The 22,481-nt window shown below is 39.1% G+C and overlaps 2 protein-coding genes across 8 annotated transcripts in view; one reads left to right on the forward strand and one right to left on the reverse strand.

The window, feature by feature from the left end:
- Nucleotides 1-833: 833 nt before the first annotated feature.
- On the reverse strand, nt 834-4,374 carry LOC116848341 (ATP-dependent RNA helicase DDX51). The gene is made up of 6 exons (XM_032824303.1): nt 4,205-4,374; nt 3,363-4,099; nt 3,051-3,263; nt 2,619-2,829; nt 1,827-2,264; nt 834-1,234 (listed from the first exon to the last, which is right to left on the reverse strand). Exons 1-6 carry the CDS (start codon nt 4,225-4,227, stop codon nt 853-855), a joined length of 2,004 nt encoding a protein of 667 aa, XP_032680194.1. The 5' UTR covers nt 4,228-4,374; the 3' UTR covers nt 834-852.
- Nucleotides 4,375-5,805: 1,431 nt separating this feature from the next.
- Nucleotides 5,806-22,481, forward strand: part of LOC116848340 (aryl hydrocarbon receptor nuclear translocator homolog) — a 54,151-nt gene continuing 37,475 nt past the window's right edge. For 2 of the 7 annotated variants that reach the window (XM_032824301.1, XM_032824302.1), the window contains exons 1-2: nt 5,806-6,086; nt 6,987-7,035. In XM_032824301.1, the coding sequence (XP_032680192.1) occupies nt 6,050-6,086; nt 6,987-7,035 (86 nt within the window). In that variant the 5' untranslated portion in view covers nt 5,806-6,049. Of the gene's footprint in view, nt 6,087-6,986; nt 7,036-9,857; nt 13,317-22,481 lie in introns of those variants that run through there. The other 5 variants (XR_004378945.1, XM_032824300.1, XM_032824297.1 and 2 more) reach the window with 3 other exon arrangements.

The following is a 22,481-nucleotide window of genomic DNA, read 5'->3' on the forward strand; positions in this document are numbered from 1 at the left end:
TATATATATATATATATATATATATATAGATCTATGTCTATTAAGAATTTCTTTTTACTTCCCATTAAATTAATTAGTTTAAGCCGCAATTAAGGTAAAGAAGAAATCTTTTTTTCGAAGAATTTTTCTATGTATATATTTCTCGCTTGGACTTTCCTCTCTTAAATTTAACGACTCAAGAAATGGGTATTGCTACAACTTGTAATCCAATACTTATCTATAACTATGCACTGTTACAAATATTATGGTTATCTTCGTGAATATCGAGCAATCATCCGATATCTAATTTATTCGAAGGAGAAGCTGCTTTTCTTATCAACATTATCAACATAATTCCCTAAAAATTAAGCCGGAAAGATTTATAATCAAACACCCCTTTAACTTCCAAACCCGAATATAATAAAGGAAAGTTTCATGCGATAAGTTCCGAGCAATGTGGCTACGCACAGCAATAATAGTAATAACTTGTGTCTGCGTCATTATCCGATAATGAACGATCGTCGTTTATCTTTTGTAAATTAAAACTGTGAATACCTCGCCTTCGACGGAATAAAAACAGTGGGATTAATATAATATACAGTTCGAATAAAATATATATATCGCGCGCGACTGCCCATAGAACGAATTGCGATAGGGAATGAGCATGATGTACGATAATATTAACTTCAGACAATAAAATGTTATTATCGATGTTACCCTATATGGATTTGCCATGTTTCCGCACCCACTGTCAGATGACTGTCAATCTCTTTGGTCTGATCTCTTTGAGAGGAAGAGGTAATTAATGATTCAACATATATATTGTGCAAATGCATGATTATATACACTATTGCTATCTTTACTCATCAAATGTCATTCTTTATTTTCATTTTGTCTGTTTACCACACGTTTTCGCTTAATGGCTTTCGTCCGTTCCAAGTTCTCATTTCGCTCTTTTTCAAGAATCTCCTTCAATTTCTCAACGTGACTCTGATAGTTCATCGTATCCGCCGTATCATTCAGCTCTATTCGCTCAATGTTTGGCACAACTTTGTGCGCGCCAGTTAACATTTGCTTAAATATCCCGACTTGATTCGCTGTAAGCACAGATACTGCGGTGCCCGGCTTTCCTGCCCGTCCAGTTCTGCCAGCTCTATGTATATATCCTTTGATGTGTTTTGGGACGTCATAAGATACAACTAATTGTACATCCGGAATATCCAGACCTCTAGCCAACGCGTCCGAACTTATCAATCTGAAAAGAATAACGAGAACTTCAAATGAGCTATCATTATAGAAACTAAAATATATCATATTCTATTAAAGATTTTTATAGCCTTGTAGCACATCGGTAGCAAATTTTTTATAAATTTTGTGAATGCATAAAAATATCAACTTTTAAGTTTAAAATGCATTTCATTTTGGTATAATTTTTCGCCTTCGAAATACAGCTAAAATTATAAACACTCGCATACGCTCGGTATTAAACCGTTATCGGTATAGTGAAATTTGACGTTTTTTCTGTAGTTTTATTTACTGACGATTAGTAAAGTAAAAATCAGTTTTACCAACACTTGGCGAAGTAGAAATCTGTTTTACTGACTAGTAAATAAAAATTCGACAATTCCGTAAAATTATATAGCATGAAACGTGCATTAATGTTTGTACTTTAACTCTGTAAAACCGCGTTCACATCGATCAGCAGACTTAAAAAACTCCACTTACATTTCGCTTCAATGATAAAACCACTTATAGGAGCTTTAATTAGTATTAATAAAAATAAGTAAAAAATATTAACTTAATACTATTATAAATAGATTCGTCTCAAGTAAGAATGCAGAACTTACACGTGTATTTCTCCGCTTGCGAATTTACCGAGGACACTTTCGCGTTGTCTAGGCATGAGCTGAGCAGATAATTCGCCGACTGTGACATTCCGTTCCGACAGAAGTGATTGAATCAGGAGAGCCAGTCTATGCGCGGTATCTCCGGAATTCGTGAAAACTAGAGTCTTAGAGATCGTGTCGTGCCTCGTCAATAGATAATACAAGGCAACTGGCTTATACTCAGCGGCACATTCCACCGCGAGTTCCGTCAATTCTCCCGGACTCGTGTAACGTCCAATGAAATTGCCCGCGATCTTATCCAAATTCACATCGGTGTCCTTATCTGTCACTACAACCGTAGTGAACAATATAGGTTGGAAAAGGCTCAATCGACTTAGCTTCTCGGGATCTTGAGACAGAGTAGCGCTGAATAACAGCTTTTGAGCCGGTGCGATTTCACTGTTTAAAAATTAATGAATCAATATGTACATTTGTATATGTTACTCGCCTAAAAGAAAACAAAAAATTCTCGTGTCTTCTTTCCATGCAATACACAATGTAATAATATAATTTTTTTGTTAACAAATTAATATTAGGTTGGTGCAAAAAATTTGTCGTGTTTATCGAATAGCACAGAAAACAAAATTATTTAATTTCGAAGGATTAATAATTCTTAGAAATTAAACAAGTCGGTATTTTTTAGACATCTAACAAGAACTTCCTATTTTTCTTTTAATCCCTAAATTCCCAATGAGAATTTAATAGAAAAACAACAAATCCTTTATCCTCCCAACTTAATATAGTGAGTAGAACCTTGAATGTATGTTTCCAATCGTTAATCTGTGAGTCCGAGAATGAAACTCCGGTAGATACTGCAGCCATTCTGTCGCACGGTCAGCCTCGTCGATAACAAGAAATCTTAGAAAATCCAAACAGAATCCAGGTGTCTTTAATATGTGATCAATTAAACGTCCAGGCGTCGCGATCACAATATCTACTGTAGATAGATAGTTTCCCCTTTCAGCTTGAAAAATAAATTTACATGTGGATGTTAAAAATAGGTTATTTTACCAGGAGTCTGAACCGAAATATTTGGCTGAAGTGTTTATAAATGAAATATCCTCTACAGAGAATTTGAAATTATTCCCTTTATAGTACTAAAACATATTTGGCTCTTATTGATTCTTTAAGTAATTTACTTTGATCGACAGATTAATTGATCAACCACTGAAGGTAAATACATACTTTTCTTAATTATACTGCTTTGCTCCTGTTCGAACGAAGAAGTACCCGAGAGTAGGCCGACTTTCAAACTTGTGTGAGATGTGTAGGTGACCATCACTTTGTAAACCTGCGCGGCAAGTTCTCGTACCGGCAAAACAACCAGACAGCGGATTTTCGGTACCAGTCGTGTCTGCAATTGCTGGACAATTGGTAATACATAAGCCAAAGTCTTGCCTTTAAAAGGAAAGTTGTTTAGTAAGAAATAATAATAAAAAATTCACTATCATACATTATTCATCAATTATTATCTGTTGCAAGTATCTCATTGCTTACCACTGCCTGTAGGAGCAGATACACAAGTGTCTCTCAACCACCAACCTATTCTTCTATCTTTATTGCATGTATGCAACCATTTTATCACATTAGATTGAACTGGGAACAATTTAACAATGCCATTGGCTTTTAAGATTTCTATCAGTTTATAATCTAAGATAGAATGTAAGTCCTCTATATTAGGTCCACTGTTTAAGTCAGCAGATATAACTTCAGGATGTGCCAACCAATCTGGTAATACTCGCTTAATAGCGTGTTGTTTCTTCTGAGGTTTCGCCCCTAATATCATAAAATTGCTTTGTGAAGATATTTCATTCTTTTTAATATTTCTATCGTCACTATTTTCTTCTTCATTCTCTAAATTTTCATTTCTTCTTTCCAATTGCTGATCCTGTGTTACTAAATGTTCAACTGGAGAATAATCTTCATTCTCAATATGTGTCTTCTTTCTCTTTTTACTTTTTATTTGTGCTTCTACTATTTCTGAAGATTGTTCATTGATTTCCTCATTGTACTTGCTTTTGTCTTTAATATGTAGATTATTAATTCCCTTTCCTTCAGACAGACTCTTATCCTTCTTTTTCTTAGATTTTTCTAAATTACTTTTATCTACATCTTCTGATATGAATTCATTGTTTTTTGCAGACCTTTGTCTTTTACGCTCAGCTATCCTTTTCAGCAAAATGGAAAGATGATCAGTATCATTTGTAATTTCCTCTTTGCTTTCTCCTTCATATCTTCAGAAACATATTTTATATATTATAAAATGATTAATGGTAGATGTAGCTAATCATAGCATATATTATTGTTTAAAAAAATATTACACTACTATCATAACTTACCTATTTATAACAAACAAATTCATATTTTCTTTAATGCTTTTCCTCTGAGTATAGTTATTAACATATTACATCAAAGTAATACAACATAACAAATGATATAAAACTACACGTGAAAAATATTAGGTTAAGGATCTGCAAGTAAATCCTAAAGCCCATTCTACAATTGCGTAAGCGTAGTCGTGAACGTAAGAGTCAACCAATCCGAATGTTTTATTCACTGATTGCTTTACTCTGATTGGTTGTCGTAATCACTTACAACCACTTACTCCACGTTCACGCAATTGTAGAATGAGCTTAAGGGCAGTGGCACATAGAAAAACTTAAGCAGTAAGACGTAAGCAGGAAGCAAATTGACCAATCACAGTCGTTAATTCTTACGTCCAACAATCAACGACTGTGATTGGCTAATTCGCTTACTGCTTACGTCTTACTGCTTAAGTTTTTCTACGTGCTACCAGCTTAAAGGGACGTCTACATTGGAAGTAAATAGCAAGAAGTAGTAAGAGTAAGAAATTGACCAATCACAGTCGAATGTGAGAAGAATAATCAACTATGATTGGTCAATTTCTTATTCTTACTTCCTACTTCTTACTACTTACTTCCAATGTAGACGTCCCTTTAAGGGAGCACAGCTATCTAATATCTTTATAATACATAGCAACTCAATGCTGTCTTGTATCCTCATGAGTTGAATTGAGTTTCTGAAGATAGATGAAAGTGCACCAATCAAAACAGAATATTTCCATCCAGCAAGCAATCCAGTACGAAAATAAGCACCGTGTGTCACTGGTTTTAGTAATAGATGTAAAAAGCGTAACCAACGTCTAATATCTAATGGAGGATTCACATTGCGTCCTACTTTCGACATATGACATCCAATAGTAAAGTTTCTCTGCTAGATTTCTACCTAGTGACATTTTTATCTCCAGAACCAATTCTATCGGATAAGGCTGCGTTCCTTTTGGGTGCTCACGCGCTGTAAGCGTCATTCTATCTTTATCACTCATTAGATGCGGAAGAAAGAGAGTTATGACTCCTGCACACAGAACGTGGTAATGCTTGTCGCGCCGCGGAAGTTCGCACGACAGCCAATCAATATGCTGCTTTCCGTAATAACCTTCTAGCTCTTACGGAAAAACAACATATTGATTGGCTGTCGCGCGGACTTCCGCCGCGCGGCAAGCATTACTGCGTCCTGTGTGCAGGAGTCATGACGCTTATAAGTGCTTAAAGCGCCCAAAAGGAACGCAGCCCAAGGGTCGATTATGTATTTAGGTTGTTTGCATCACATGCCCCAACGTGCTCCTACTCGCTTCAACGCACTCTGATTGGCTGCGTGATGACGTGAACCAATCAGAGTGCGTTAGAGCAAGTAGGAGCACGTTGAGGCATGCAACGTGAACAAACCTTCTGAAAACGGAATGAAAATAACAAAGTAAGCAAATTTACTAGAATATTTGTAACTTCATTGGCTAACGTCTAGTGAATTTGCTCACTTTTGTAATTTTCACTCCGTTTCGAGATACACAATCGACCACCAGATGCAATGTAAATCCTCCATAAGCAATTCGAGGGATTAGTTCATGGTGTATCGCCAACAGATTGCGCCTCGAATGATTCTAATTGCACGGCAACTCACGGCGCTCCTGCGGGTCCAATGCGAAAATAAAAGCCCGGAGGCCGAGTGGAAACTCCAAAATGGCGCGACTGCGAAGTGTAAACACCCAGTTTTGATGTCGATGCGGAGTGTGGAAGCCGTCGTACGTTCGCGTCAATACTCATCCGCGCCCAGCGCACCCCGTTTGTTTTCCATCGCAACGAGTGGCAAGAAGATACCCCGGCTGAATGTTCACCGTATCCACGATCGCCCATTCGATTCCAGGTAAATCCGCGGCGAGTTTGTTGCCGTGATACGTTTTGATATCTACTCGTATTTTTCGGCTGCGCGACCGCATCCTCCCGCGAATCGGCATTTTCAGCGGGCATATCTTGTCGAGGAAACACGTCGATACGTTTGCTCAAATTTTTTCGTAAGGTCTTTCCATGCATGTGTACAAGTAACCCACACTAGACTACTAGTGGCCCGAATAAATTGCTCTAGTTTATCATGTAAGATGCAAGAATGAGAAAGAGGAAAAAGAATAGCTGTGGCCCACATTTTATGTGATCAATTTGTAATAATAATTATTTAGTGATAGTTAGATCGTGATTACAATAGATTGAGTGAGAATTTAGTTACTATGATTAGCTAAGTACCGATTTGAGTTAGCGGTAAGTATTTTTAGTAACAGTAACCAGTAGATTGTTGTGAGTGAAAAGAGATTATTTTTCATTAACTGATAACTGAGACTTTAATATAGATTAAAAGAGGAAGCAAGATATATTATAATTAGTACATTATTCAATGTTGGTATAATCAATTATTAAGTTCAGTTATATTTGTATCTTAATTATTAGTATATATTTGTTAATATAGTAGAATATATTAGTACCTATTAATATATTAGAAGTATATATAAACTATAGTTGATGCATTTGATACAATAATTGGTTCTTGGAAAACACGAGAAGTTATTAATAATACAATAGATATAAAGAATGACTGATTTGATCTATAAACATCCAAATGTTTTATATAAAGTACTAATAATGTTATACAGTTAACATGGTTTGAAATGTTTATGAAACCTATCTATAATCCAATTATTATAATTATAAATGAAGTATCTAAAAAAATATGTTTTATACAAAAAAATATATTGTAATATTTAATATTTTTTAGGGAGCGACCCAAGCAAAATGGCACAGAAGCGTAGTGCTGTCCACATAGGGTGAGTTATAAAAGTCTGTCTTAAAATTTAAATTTGCATAGAACAATTTTACTCAAGATACTTTTTGCAAATATTTAATTTACTGAAATATTAAATCACATAAAATAAATACTTTTATATATAGAATAACACATTTTATATATAGAATAACACAAGTAGGATAAGTTGATAGAAAGAATCTGTTGCATTTTATAGAGGCATCAATACACTTCTATACAAAAATTAGTATAATTCTATGTATAAAAATACAAATATAAAAGATGTATGAAAGATTCTATGTATAAAAGATAAGACCGTCGCAAAAAGTGAAAACGAGTTATTTCATATGCCATGCTGAAAAATATCAAGGTAAAATATGAAATATCTCTAGAAGTATTCATGCAGTACTATATCTATCTATCTCAAGATATACCAAAAGGCGGAAAGCCGGACGTCCCGAGAGAGTTACTAAGTATTTAGTGACGAAAATAGCCGCTTTGTCGTTCACGTTCGAGAATTTCGTCGCGCAATTATACGCAGCTAACTCGGTGTCGCGCTTGATTGACGCGATTCTAAGAAATGATGCAGTGGGATCAGTTACGGCGTTTGCCACACATAATACGGTAGGCATTTCTCCGCCACCCCAACAATACCCCCTGCTGCACGGCTAAATACTTCTTCACGTCGCGCCGCGGCGAGAAAGGTCTGTTGCGACACCGCTCAAGAAACATTTCGTTATCGTAAGCGCCGCGTACTTTTACCGGCACGAGCCTTTCTCGAAAACACTTTTCTGCCGTCTCACGCGGAGCTTCGGCACGCAAGGCGGCCACTAATGTCGACCGTGTCGTTAGCATATTCACGTTTCCCCTCCACTGCGCGAATTTCCGAACTTCCGGGCTTTAATTAAGGTTCATCAAGCGAGCAGGACAAAAACAAGTTTCATTCATACCTCAACGCTCAAGTAACATCAACGCTATCATGATGGTCACCTGCAACTGACGCATAATAAATCTAAACTGGTTCCAGCCAAAATTCTCAGCTTTTCAAAATATTTTTATTTTATAATCAAATGTAACAAAATATCCTAAATATATTTTCGGATCTGTTAGATTTCACTTTTGATTATTTAATATTTTTATAATAAAATATCTAAAACATATGAATCAAATATAACATTATTTACAATAATTTTTCTTCCTATTACTCAGAATTAACAAGGACATTAAAAGAAATGTAGCCGTATTTTTGTTTTTTTGTTGGTTCTATTGTTTCATCTCGTTTTTTTTTTTTTGGTTTTGTTGTTTTCTTACTTTTTGTATTTTTTAATTTCTTATTAGGTTGTTTGTTATATTCTGTTTTTTTATTTTCATTATAAATCTTCTTACAATTTTGTTCCATTCAAGTTAATTTAATTTTTATCTTCGTCATTAGACTCATCTTCCTGATTAACAATATCAAGTTGCTTAAATAAGTTGAAAGCATCTGCAGAAATAATGTCATTTTTTTTAGGAGGGATTAGTCTGAAAGGTGTAATGTAAGAATCAAACAAAATAAGCAATCTCTGAAATCCTCATTCGTTATTACTCGCGAATATTTTTTTGTGTAATGCTTGTGTCATAGCAAGCGTCTGGTATCATTTCCCATAAGGCGCCAGGCATAGGAACACAACATTTGTTGCATATTAAAATTGTTGTGTATTATGTTCTCGTTTTATATGTCAGTTCTTATGGGTATACATTCTATGTAGGAGAAGTCCCACTGTGGAATGGAAGTTTTTTCTTCACAACAACATGATATATTACCTGTTTTAAATTTTATAAATTGGTTGCAGAATCTCAAAAAATTAAATATTTTAGATTGATTTAATAATGATATAGGCCTTTTTTCAAAGGTTCATTAGTTATAAGATTATAAGAAAAAATGTTTCATATTAATCACTTCAACATATTTATTCGTATATTTGAATTACTTGTTTTAGTTGTTTAAGCAAACTACACAATAAACTGAGTTTGATCGTGAAGATTCTTCTCAAACAATAGCATATTTTATTAAAACTTTTATTTTCGCATGCATTTAAAGTTAAACCTATTGTTGGCGCTATAAGACATCGCTGCGTTTCATTAATTTATGGATAAAACATAACTGCGTATAACAAATTAAATATATAGCCGATAGCGAGCTGATAAAAACAAGAGGGAGAGAGAGAGAGAGAGAGAGAGAGAGAGAGAGAAAGCTAACGAATATATGCGTCGAACATTACTTTTATTTATCACATATTTGATGATTTAAACACGCAGAGAATTTTTCTCGAAAATACTCTCTAAATTTCTTAGAATATAATTTTCACTCGAAAGGTAGATTGCCCATCAAGTCACTCAAGTAATTTTTCATTCATATAAAGTAAATACTCTGAATACGATCTTATATATATTCTTTATCTTTATATTATCTGTTAATTTACTTTAATTTTTGCCTATGTTAATCTAAAATATTAGCGACCTTCTCGTTGATAAAGTATGTTTACATTCATATTTTCTGCGTGGACTTGAATTTGGCATTGAAATAATCAATGGAAATCAGCGCAACAGGCAACATGTTAACGGGTCAATAGACGATCCGAGGAATTCCCTAAAAGCGACAATAGAAAAACAAAGCCTACCCCGAGGGATTTCCTTCGTTCCCGGTCTTGTCCCCCGTCGCGAATGAACGGCGCGATGCATCCCGGTTAAAAGTCGTGCTTCGCAACGGTGGCTGTCCCGGGCTCTCTGGTGGGAGAAGTGATAGTCCTCACCGGGGTATACCGCAGCAGCACATTATGCGGCTATGGTGGAATCAGTCACTGGCGAGTTGTGGGTGGTGGCTAGTCGGCGACCCATCCGTCCCGTCCGTCCGTCCGTCCGTCCATCCGTCCGTCCGTCCGTCTATCCATCCGTACGTACAAACATACGTACGTTCGAGGAACGTGCTTCCGCGTCGGCCCGCGTTGCTTCGTCAGCGTCGACGATCACCATCGATCGTGATCGAGACCGCATCGCGACGATCGTCATCAGCGCATCATTATCCCGTGGCACTGCGACGAGAACTCCGGCGCCAAAGATTGGATGTCTCGGTCGCGAACGTCACGAACGCGTGCGTCATCGCGATCATTCCTGGGACCTTGATGAAATCAGACGTCGATGACGCTTGAGAGACAGAAACCGATCTGCCGTCGCGATCGTGGGACTCTGATGGACTAGACGATCAGGTCGGTCTCCCCCAGAAGAGGAGATCAAAATGCAGCCGAGCATTTCGGGAATCAAGCATGTGGAGCACGTCGCGATAAATGCAAAGGATTCACGTGTTACCGAGTGATCCGATTTTCCAGAGGAAGAGAGTCCAGTTGTCATCGAGTCGTGGACAGTGAGAACTTGTCGATTGTTCGACAGGAAGTCCGAATTGTGGGAGAGTAGTGGAACACCGTACATCACGTTGCGATTTCATTGTAACCTGATGACCCCAGCGTCTCCAGGATCCACGAGGAAAAACTCATCCTGCGCGGCTAACCACCACCACCACTGCTGTCGGCGGCAAAGTTCGCGGTGTGGTTTCGCGCGGGAACTCGACACACCCGCGATTTGCGTGCGCGCTTCACGTTGCGCGAGCTCAGCCGGACTGATTTAGACCGCGTTCGTTTTACTACGCGGAGGCAGGCGTCACGCGAGATCCGAATTTTCCACATTCGCATCCCGAAGACCAGCAGCCGCCGTCCTCCGACGTGATTTCCGACGTAAGCAAAATTTAGGCCAAGTTCTCCGCTATTACTCGGGGAACTACATTTCAGCGGGGAGCGATTTTCTTGGGGGAAATCAAGAAAGTGGAGGAGACATCACCATCCGCGCGATTGCTACGAAGTAACAAGAGAGAACTCCAGGACTTGGTCTGCGAGAAACTCAATTCTGCTTCAATTGCGTGAGAAATTCCCCTACGATCGAAGGCAATTCACGTCATTGAACTGCGATCGACCGGATGAGCCCCGAGTTCCTCGGATCAAGTGATCGCGTAGCGTAGGAAGCGCTTCTTCAGCTATGGCCGTTGCTCCTGAGAGAGCGCCGGGTGCAGGCAGGATCGGCGCGATTTCCCCGCTGACTGTGCGTGACAGCGCGACGAAGGGAGCGTGCAGGATTCGGCGCAACGACGGGCCGACGAGGTCACGGATCTCATGACGGTCCAAAGAGCCGACGGTTCAAAGAGGGCAACGAGGGCAGGCCACCACGGTCCATCGGACAAGACAATACTTGTTGGCAGAGAACGCGGGCATGGATCGGACGCTCCGGCTGGAGAGCGAATAGAACGTCGCGAGAAAGTGGTCGCGCTTTCCAAAATCGAAATCGCTCGCACCGTGGCCGGCGTTTTGCCTCTCCGTGCTTTCTTTCTTGGTCGATTAATCGAACCATCGCGCGCTGACTACCGGCACCACGAGCAAGCCGCTATTAGAGAAAAGCGGATTTTACTCGAAATCCGGGACTCGGGAGAGATAGACAGAGAAAAAGAGGAGTCGCAACGTTAAAATCGCTAATTTTCCATCCGCGAGGACACACTCCAATACGAATTTCCCGCGGTGCGAGCGAAGCAGATAAAAGTAACAGAGGTTGAAATTGGACTTTGCGCGTATATCAAGAAGAGGATCGTATCGGGAAGTGTAGGAATCAGCCGGCCGCAGATAAAGATTCCGGGAAATATGTATAAGGCAGATAAAGCGCTTGTTTTCGTTTATTCGCGCACCACTTTTCGTTGGCAAATATAGTTCTTCCGTCGAATTTTCGGGCTCAAGTGATCGAGCGCGACGCACGGCTAAACGGATCCCTTCGATTCGACGATCATCGAATTCGCATCGCACCGAAGGATACATAAGTAAATAAACGTTGACGGGATAAGTCGCCAAAGAGTGTACACCAGCGCTCTCCTAAGATGAATCCCCACGGTGAAGTACACGAACGAACGTAAGCGGAATTCAGAGAACGCGCAAAGACCTTCGAAGCGCTCAAGTATCTTCGAACAACATCTCCCCCCGAGGGGCAGGAGGGGTGAGGGGCGCGAAGTACAAAACCGCCTCGTAGATCGATGGTGGATCCACATCTTGTTTCAGGTAACGAGATGACAAGATAATTTAGCGGAACGCGCGACGCAGTCGAACAAGTTTCTACGTTCCAGAATCTCGAAATCGTGCGCCGCGTTATTAAACCATCGAGACGTTCTTCGGCCTGATCGAAGGTCGAGGTGCGAAATCACGAGAGATCTGAGCTTCGTAAAAAGATCCGCGGGTTGTTAGGGGTCAGAAGTCGCCGAGATGTTTGTACACAACCGCATTGAAATTCTTACTTGTGCCTAGTACAATAGCCGTGACGAATCTCAGACTGATCATTACAGCGATCGTTACAATTAAAAGTTCGCTCTTCGGGGAAGAGCTTCGCGTGCAAAAATTTGACGGGGTTGCCTGGCAGCGGCTGAAGACAACTCGTCGATGTTGCAAGTCGAAAGTGCGTGCACACGTACAACTGAAGACGCGAAAGTGCGAGCAAGAGTTCTGAACAGCTAGGCAACGTGTTAGGAGACCCGCCGGCGATCTCAGAGTGACCGATTAATTCGCTAACGGACGCGAGCAAGAGTTTCTGCGGAGGAATAGCAAGAGTCACATCGGCTTGGATTAATCTCAGCACGACGACCAGTCAACTCGCCGGCAATTTAAGTGCGACCCATCGGCCCGATAACGATACAAGGGCGAACCGCAGGCACCGTTGCGCGAGAAGCGCGACACGACAGTGCATCATCGGCATGCGATCTGCGACGAGACGGCTCGAGTTGACTTCGTAGGATGATCCCCTCCGCCGCAGAGACGACAGTGTAGCGATCGTCTTTTCGTCCATACGTCCCCACGTGACTTCCAGAGCGCGAGCAAAGTTTGAACGCACGGTTTAAGGTGCTCCGCATTGTTGCGCGTTCGTTTTCAAGGGTAGTGAGTTTGCCGAGATCTCGAACGATCGGGTCGGGAACGCCGTCAAAATAGAGTATCTCGGCAACAGCAACATGTACGGCGGCGGTGGCCCGGGTAGCGCGGGATACGGGCCCGATCCGGGCCCGGAACCGGGCCCTTCGCACTACGCGTCTCCCTCCGCCACGGTGGGCTACCAGTTGGCCCTACCGCCGCCACCACCCCCGCCGGTCTGCCCCGCCACCGGAAGTCAACTTCTGTCTTACGGGTCCGACTTATCGCCCCATCACATCCAGCAGACCCACACGGAGGCCCAACAGCCAAAGAGGCGAAGGTAGAGAGAGAAAATTAATAAAACTGCATTATGTTGTTCTTCTTTCTTCACGCGCTTGGTTGTCGCGCATTTTTATGTTTCGCTGTTATTTATTTATAATTCTCTCACTCGACGCTTATGTGTGTGGTTGATTTGCCCTTTGGGCCGTTTATCGCGAGTAGATTCTGCAAATAAATACGCGGGACATAAATGTTTCTTTTACGCGCGCGCGATTATCGACCGACCAGAGTTCGTGACGTCGATTTCTGCCGCGCTTATAATACAAGTCTCGATTGTGCGCGAAACTTTTCGTCTAATCGCGGCTACAGATTCTAAAGTGTACGAACTCCGCATCGCCTTAATCACGCGTCTTCAATTAGCGCTCGCCACATCGCAATTCATCAGCCAAAGCACGGTCACTCTGACGTGGCGCCAACAGTTCGCGGAATGCGCTTGTTTCGCGATCGCGACGGAAAGGGAAGAAAAGAAGGAGGAGGAGAAACACTTTGAATCGAGATAGTCCGATTATCGACGAGCTATGGTGTAAAAATGCGACGTACTCTCATAAAAGCGATCTAGTACCGGCACGGGGAAATATCGACCGCAGACAGTTGTTTCAAAAGTTCAGTTTTTCTGGAACAAGACGCGCTCGATACATCAAGGAATTTATTCACTTAAATGCTTAAAATTCTACCAAAAATTTAACGCAACATTTGTTCACAGTAAAACGCATTCATAGTTCGAGTCTCATACGATTTGTCTGCATCATGAAAATTTTAATACTGAATATTGTTTTAGTCATTTAAAAATCGGCTTTATCAGGGAAATATTGATTGAGACTAAAGAGCAACGCTAAAAACTTATTAAGTCTGACCATTCTTGCATCTCTGAAATGTCCTTATAAAAACAACAAAATATGTGATCAATTTGAATATTACTGAAATTTTTGTTTTTTTTTATTTTTCTAACATTATTCTTAATGTAAAATATAAACAGACTGTAAGCAGGTTTATAAATCCGGTAATTTGCAACTAGATGAGGAAACCACGATCTACCAAAAGCAAGTCGTTCCGCGCTAACAAGAGAAACGTTACAAAACATAGGTATAGTCTTACGTCGGGTAATTTCCATCCGCGCTCTGCGACCGTCGCGTATTATTGTTGGTCTTTATATACGAGTGTTATTGCAGAATCAGCAAGTTTTTGTCCACATCAGAGCATGTCGACAGCTCGTATAACGATTGATGTAGCGTTTTCCGCTATATTAAGTGACCGAGTCTTATAACGTAGACCAGATATATACAATTTAACGTATAATCAGTTTTCTTTTTAAGCAATTTTACATTTATATCAATTCTAATTTTATATTATTTATATCTTTTTATTTTCTTGATAAAAATTTACTTATAGCGTTCTTCAAGTTTTCTCAATATCTAATATATTCATGTATCTCTCTATTAATTTCAACCACTATTAATTCACTGAATATATTTGTTTAATTCGACCGACAAATTTTGGTAACTTTACGACTTTGAAATATTTTAACTGAACATCCGGTACTTCCATGGTCGGGCAAAAAGTCTATTCATCGAAAATAGCTCCGCTATTTTCCGGCGAGGGTGCGAGTTTTTCCCTTTTCTTTCATTCGGCCATTATATCCTCCGGTCTTCTCAGCGTGACCTTACCTTTGTCGAACCCGACGTAGTCACGCGCCATTGACTCCCGGCTTCGTCTTTTAGAGGTCAGTCGTACGCGTGTCACGACATTCCTGCTATTCCGCAGCTTTGGGGCGCGTTGCTGCCCGATTAGTTCGATCGTAACGGCGATTCGCGCGGACTGAAAGATCCGTTGCGTGGATGTTTGCTCACTTGTTGCTCTTCCTCTGGAGACATGCGGCCGGACGAGAATTTTCAATGGCTTACCCTCCTGGACGGAAGCATCCTCTCTTTTTTAACGAAATTTAAATTATTTCATAAAATGTCGCGTTGAGAATGGACATTTTTGTCATTGAAGATCAGGCAGCACCAAAATACGTTGTGCCTCGAAAGTAAACAAAGTGCTCAAGTTTTATCTTGAATGTTAGGGAAAATGGGTCTAATCGATCCAAGGGGCACGTCGTCGCTTTGTTTATGTATTTATCGTGAAGGAAACAATAGAAACAAAATCGCAAAATGTACCTTTTACAACATAGGCTCTTTTCCCTGCACTGAGATAAGTGTTTGATAAGTATAATCACAGAGAAGTAATTACTATAAATTATGGCTCAGAAAACTATTTTTATTAAATCCCATTATAGTGTTAGTGATAACGACCATAAAGTTATGATAATATATTAATTTAATAAATTATAATTAATACATATTACTGCTATTATTTTTATATTAGAACAATAAAAAATATGATTGAAGCCAAAAATAACTACAATTTTAATTGAATAATTTTTCTCTCAATATAAATAATTAAAATCGGAATAATAATAACGCTGAGAAAAAATACTTGATAAATATTACAGTTATTTTTGGCGGCAACTATATCTTCTTGTTTTAACAAAAAATTTAGTAACAATATATACGTAAGGTTATTATTAACTATATTTTATATAGTAACACTTGATACAAGAATAATTCTGTTAATTATATCTCTTTCACTATGTGATTATAGTCACAGATATTAAACACTTTTTTTCAGTGTACAGTTATAAAATAGAAAAAACTAATTTAAGAATATCCAAATACATTTTTAAGCATCTTGAAATTTCATATTAATGTTCTCTATTATGAGTAAATAAACTAAATTGACGTATCATAGAATAAAGTTGCTGATACAGTATGATACACTGTTTCGAATAATAAAAGCAATTTTCATTCATAAAATGTTTGAAATCTAATACATGGAAAATCTAATATACGGAAAAGGTAAAGTTGGTCACTATTTAAGAGCCAGCAGGACTATGAGGATCTCTCACTGAGACTCCAAACTTATTAATCAGAATACAAATGTTATATCTTCTTACCTTGTTGACCAATTTGATCCGTTATCAAGGCAAGATGATCACATTATAGCACGTTTCGATTATCACAGAAAAAAATATACAGTTTACAAAATCATTGCAGGCATAAAAACAAAGGGGTTATCTTTCTCATATTTGTATAATCAGTCACTATACAAACAATTAGTTGTCTGAGCGGTTGCAACTTCGAAATTCTTTTGTAATATTATCAAAAGAGAATAGTGCACAGCTGTTGCTTGTAAAATTGGTTGTTATTTATGCGAGGGAAACCGTTCTCTTTTTCGTCATAATCGTTCTTAATCGTGGTGAGTTTCCGATGTCGGAGACTGTTTGGCAATCAAACAACACGGATACGACTGAGCGCATCCTTGCTCCCCAATATCGTTTTTTTTTCCCACTATATTTTTAAACGATTTCGCATTGTTCGTTTCCTGCATTGTACCTCGCACATAAAGATTGACTGACACGCATATCTTGTATAAAAAAAACTTTTCGCGCGGCCTTGGACGAGGCGATACTTGGGTACAGTCATCGAAACAACGATAACGATAATCTCGCGGAACCATAACGAAACTCGTGCAAGACGACATATTATAAGAAGGATACACATAATTATAGTCTTAGGCACGTGCGAGACGATAAGCCGCTATATCTAAAAATATATATTAACAAAAATGCAGTCGAGCGATAGGTGCAAAAAAAAGCGCGACGAGTCTTTTGCGCGTCGTAATTGCCGATAAATTATATCGAGATCAAAACGCGGGAGAAAATTTCAGCTATCTTGTTACGTGCCGAGAAGTCGTTGCAGAAATCTCGATTTTTTTATTGATCATCGTGCTACTTTATGTGCTCGTATTTCACGTGAAGAACTGATTAACATCAAGAGAGAGAGAGAGATATATATATATATATATATAGAGGGAAGGGGAAGGAGATGGAAGGAGGAGTCCCGGGTGTTGAATAAGTCGTCAGAAAGACAGTTCTCGCCGAGAATTTTTACGGTGCAAATGCAATCCAAATAGCATCCATCTAATTGGAATGTATGTTAAAATGATTACTGCGCGCAATTAATATTGAGCAACGGAGAGGGCGTGCATTGGATATGTGCATCCTTGCACGCACGACATGCAAAGCAAACTACGCTGGTCGCACACGGACAACTTCGAATCTCAAAGCGTGAAGGATAAAATCACGTGGTCAGTTTTCCATTAAAAAGAAAGCATATATTAAAAGGCGAGTTGTGAAAACCGGAAAATAAACAAAAGCAACACGCACTCGCGCCACCATTGCTCGAGCAATTTTTTCCTCTCGTTATCGTCGTTAGTTATCATTTGTATCGAGAGAGAAAAAATATCCAAAAAATAAAAAGATACTTATTTGGTGAGTCCTAATAACATATTTATTTAAATCCTTTTATTTTAATAGAATAAATAATTTCTTCCATGAGAAAAGTTACACATTACCAAGAAAATGTATATTTTTGTATTAAAAATGTTTTTTCTCAATGTAAAAAAAAATTATATATATATATATTATATATTTATTAATATCTAAGTAAATATATTATTAGTATTCACCAAATAAATGTTTTATTTCTTTTTTAGATATTTTTTACTCAAAATGCACTTGTTTAATTCCAAATCCAGATTAATTAAAATTAAATATGATTAATCAATAAATGATAAAAAAAGCTTTTTAGTAATTCTAATAATTATTTTTAACACTTAAAATAACAAAACACAAAAAAGTTCTAATGCGTTTTCACATAATCGATCTGAAAGTTTCAAAGCCGCGTAGAATAAATTGTTTGTTTTACCGGAATTCAGTTTTATTGAAGTTTTTTTAGAGTCTCACATGGAAAAGAGATTTCACTGCCGAAACTAATTATAGTTTGCTGAAATTGTATTTATCGCTATAACTAAAAATTTGTTGCTATAAAAAACTTTTACCACCATTGCCACTACATCGGTTTTATAGCTGAATATATACCTATACTTTTAGATATCCATATGTTACAACGAGATTTAACTATTACACACATTCACATAGATTTTCGCTACAGTACTAACTCTTTTTTGCCGTGTAAAGTTCTTTAGAATCCTTTCTATCGCGTGCCGCTGCAGCAAGGATGGAAAAACAGTTTCGCGATAAACGGCGCGGCCTTACTTCCTCGTACGCTAATGAGGTATTACGCAGCGCCGATCGCGTTCGATTTGCTCGCCCTCGTGCGTCCTCGTGCGGACATGACGCACTGTATTCACTACGAGGCAAACAAACCGCGTCGATAGCTGAAGCGCGTGAACGCCGTCTAATGCGACGAGCTTAGCGTTGAACGTCCGGCGCGATGCAACGCGGGCAAAACCCACTCGTCGCGGAATTCGTCACGTAGAGGAGATTTGCGGCCGCTCGGTCCGGCGCGAATCCACGTGACCGATTACCAGATCATTACGCAGTGACGTTTGTCTCTCTCTCTCTCCCCCTTTTCTTTCTCTCTCTCTTTCTCTCTTTCTCTCTCTTTCCCTCTCTCGGTCTTGCTTTCTCTCTCTCCCATTCTCTCTCTTTGTCTCTCTCTCTCTCTCTCCCTCGAATCCGCCGGCCTCGGGTTCGGCAGGTGAGCGGATCCCGCCACGTGTCGTGCGTGTAGAAGCACACGCCGGATCTTGTCTGGATATACGAGATCCGTTGTATTTAGATAAAAAAAATATTACTTATGGAAGTGGAGCTTACACTATGTAAACTCCAACGTAATCCTCATTTGAGATTCAGACGATCAAATCTGTTTAGTTTTTTTACGTAGGAGCTTTTTTCTAAAGTGCAATTAGTGCATTCTTTACTGAAATGCTGTACTTATAGCTCAAAAGAATCTCTGTACGTGAGATAACGAGGATTGAGAAAATTTAAATATATATGTATATTGATATAAACGCGGAGAGCTTCACTATCTTTAATTTGTCGTCTGAATTGTCTCGAAAAGCATCGTCACGACAAATGCAGGAATTGCGAAGTGTCGTGCTCGACATCGATCAAAATCGTCGGACACGACGGCTACCGTTTGGCGTGTGACCGAAAGAATAATAAGCGAGTACAAATTGCTCAGCCACGCTCGTCGTGATTATCGACACCATATTCGTTCTCATGTGCGATACTTTTCCGAGGCACGGCACGCTTCTGCCACCAGGAGTCGTTGAACCGGATGGCTTGACGCCGAGGAAAGTGTGTTTCGAGATTGAAGCGCGTATTATTTTCATTCATAATTAAGGCCCTGTTAGTAACGCTCCGTACGCGCAGCTCGCGATGCATATTTATGTCATACACGATCGACATGCATCTGGACGCACGCCGTTCACTACACGCGCATAAGAGAACTACTGAATGGCGAGTCTTTACCGGAGAAAAACAAAATAACGGCAAAAGTTGAGTTACCCCGTTTGTGCTTCGTCGTCGATTTATCGCGGTAGATGTTGATTCGAATTTTTTAATGGATGTTTTCGTGCTCAACGTATATCTTCTTCAATATTTGTCCTTGAGATACTTTTAACAAACGTGAATTGAAAAGATTTACATTTTCACACACAAAAAGATATTCAATCGATTGAAATATTCACTCATGTGAAGTTCGAATTCACTCTGGAGTGGATACCAGGTCTGTAAATATGAAACCGGAATTTGTCCATAGATGACCCTAGCTGTCAATATAGTTACCGTCAAACCGCGTCATTGGCGCCATTTCCTTGTTGACATCTCTGACAAAGATTTTTAACTCACAACAATACAAGTTTCATGCAACAGCATAGTTTGTAATAGCGAACATGTCGAATTTTGTGTCTGGAAACTACGATTTGCGGACAGCATTGATTTTCTGTTACCATTTGAAGAAAACTGCTGCAGAATCGCATCGAATGTTTGTCGAAGTTTACGGTGAGCATACTCTTGGTAAATCACAGTGCTTTGAGTGGTTTAAAAAATTCAAAAGTGGCGATTTTGATGTGAGAAACGAAGAACGTGGAAGACCACCGAAAAAGTTTGAAGACAGCGAATTACAAGCATTGTTGGATGAGGATGACACTCAAACGCAACAACAACTCGCGGATCAATTAAATGTGACACGAGAAGCCGTCTCCATACGTTTGAAAGCCATGGGACAGATCCAGAAGATGGGAAAATGGGAATCCACATGAACTGAATGAAAGACAGCAGGAAAACCGAAAAATCACTTGCGAAATGCTACTCGCCAGATACAAAAGAAAGTCATTTCTCCATCGAATTGTAATTGGCGATGAAAAATAGATATATTTTGAGAATCCTAAAAGATCATGGGTAACTCCAGGCGAACCATCGACATCGACTGCAAGGCCAAATCGCTATGAACGGAAGACAATGCTCTGTGTTTGGTGGGATCAGAAGGGTGTGATCTATTATGAGCTGCTAAAACCTGACCAAACCGTTAATACTGAACGCTACCGACAACAAATGATCGATTTGAATCAAGCTTTGCGTGAAAAACGACCAGAATATAAAAAAAGGCAACACAAAGTGATTTTGCTTCATGATAATGCACCATCACACACAGCAAAACTGGTCAAGGAAACGATTGAGGCGTTTAGTTGGGAAATACTTTCGCATGCGGCTTACTCACCAGACTTGGCTCCGTCCGATTACTATTTATTTGCATCGATGGGACACGCACTTGCTAAGCAGCGCTTCACTTCTTACGAAAATGTACGAAAATTGTTCGATGACTGGTTTGCCTCAAAAGAGCAACAGTTTTTTTGGCGTGGCATCCACAAATTGTCAGACAGGTGGGAAAAATGTATAGCTAGTGATGGGCAATACTTCGAATAAAATATTTTTTGTCATTTTCATACAATAAACGTGTATTTTCTATACAAAAATTCCGGTTTCATATTTACAGACTTGGTAAAGCTAGAGTGAAACATCCACTTTTGCAATTTCGAATGACACTATTTCCATAATCGCTTCAAGAAAAAATACTGCCACTTTTCACTCGTTTCGATTCATTCCAAGAAATTTAGATAATAATATATATTTAATACATAAAACGATCATGTCAGAGTTAAAGTAATTGCATCACGAAACAAGTTTCATGAGAATTTGATGAAATTTTCATTATACTAACATACACAGTGAAATATTATCTATCTTCTCGTGCAATTAGAAAAAAATTGATCATTCGAGAGCTGAGGTATTGGCAACTAAAGTTGGCACATTCATACGTGTTTTCTAAGGCTAGCGTGCACTAGTAAAAATACCTAACAATGCTACCTTGAATTCAAAAAACATGAATCGTCAGGAGAATCTACGATCGAAGAGAGGCGAATAAAAGCAGTCGGTTGCGCGCGGTTTGTTATACGCACAGAAGTACCAAACGGCGTTTGCAATTAAGTCGATTTCTCGTTTCCTCTTCCTTGTGCGTCGATTCGCGTGACTTTCCGCTCCAGGCGAACCCAACTCACCCTAGACAATAAGGACTTTCTCAGGCGTGAAAACGGTCGAGTTTCTGATCCGTTCCGTTCTGGCGTGCGCCGACAGAAATCTCGATATCTATCGGCGTCTGTCTTACGATGCGACAAAAACTAGAGATCTCCGCAATCAAATCGGTATTTTACACCGCAACTCGGTAAAAAAAATCGTAACTGCGCGAGCAAATTGAATCACGACAAGTCTATTTCGAGAAGAAATTTAAAACGGAGATTTAAAAAAGATGTTGAATGTGTAGGCAGTTTTTCCCTACTTGAGTGAAGACTCTATAAAGACAGACCCTCTTGAGTCCAGAAATGTAACGTTCCCACAAATTAACATTTAGATTTGTAGATATAACTAGACCCTTTCACTAAACCCGATCTTGATTCAACCAGACTCACGCTAGACTTTGATTGAACCCTATCTTGACATGTATAACTAGACCATAATTAAAATGGCCTTGAATTGAAGCCTAAAAACAGTATTTTCAAGAACTAAAATTTTAGTAATTTTGTTTTATTTGTGGATCTTATCATATTTTACTTAAATCTCTCTTTAAGATTCTACTATAACTATTTCAGGAATTGGCTAATTTGTCCCTAACTGAGCCTTATTAACACTAGCTTTTAGACATCTACGTCAGCATCAATTCATGACCTATTTACGAAAGATCATTCAGAATTTGCCTATGTTGAC

The sequence above is a fragment of the Odontomachus brunneus genome, unplaced genomic scaffold (genome assembly GCF_010583005.1).
Source record: "Odontomachus brunneus isolate Ranch 3 - 2012 unplaced genomic scaffold, Obru_v1 Obru_scaffold_093, whole genome shotgun sequence".
Taxonomy (NCBI): Eukaryota; Metazoa; Arthropoda; class Insecta; order Hymenoptera; family Formicidae; genus Odontomachus; species Odontomachus brunneus.

Excerpts from the sequence above, each read along its gene's own strand:
- LOC116848341 (XM_032824303.1), bottom strand. The coding sequence starts at position 4,227 with ATGAATTTGTTTGTTATAAATAG. Across the intron at positions 3,264-3,362 it reads ATCTGCTCCTACAGGCAGTG|GCAAGACTTTGGCTTATGTA; the intron begins GTAAGCAATGAG and ends TTCCTTTTAAAG. Across the intron at positions 2,830-3,050 it reads AAGCAGTATAATTAAGAAAA|CTGAAAGGGGAAACTATCTA; the intron begins GTATGTATTTAC and ends TTATTTTTCAAG.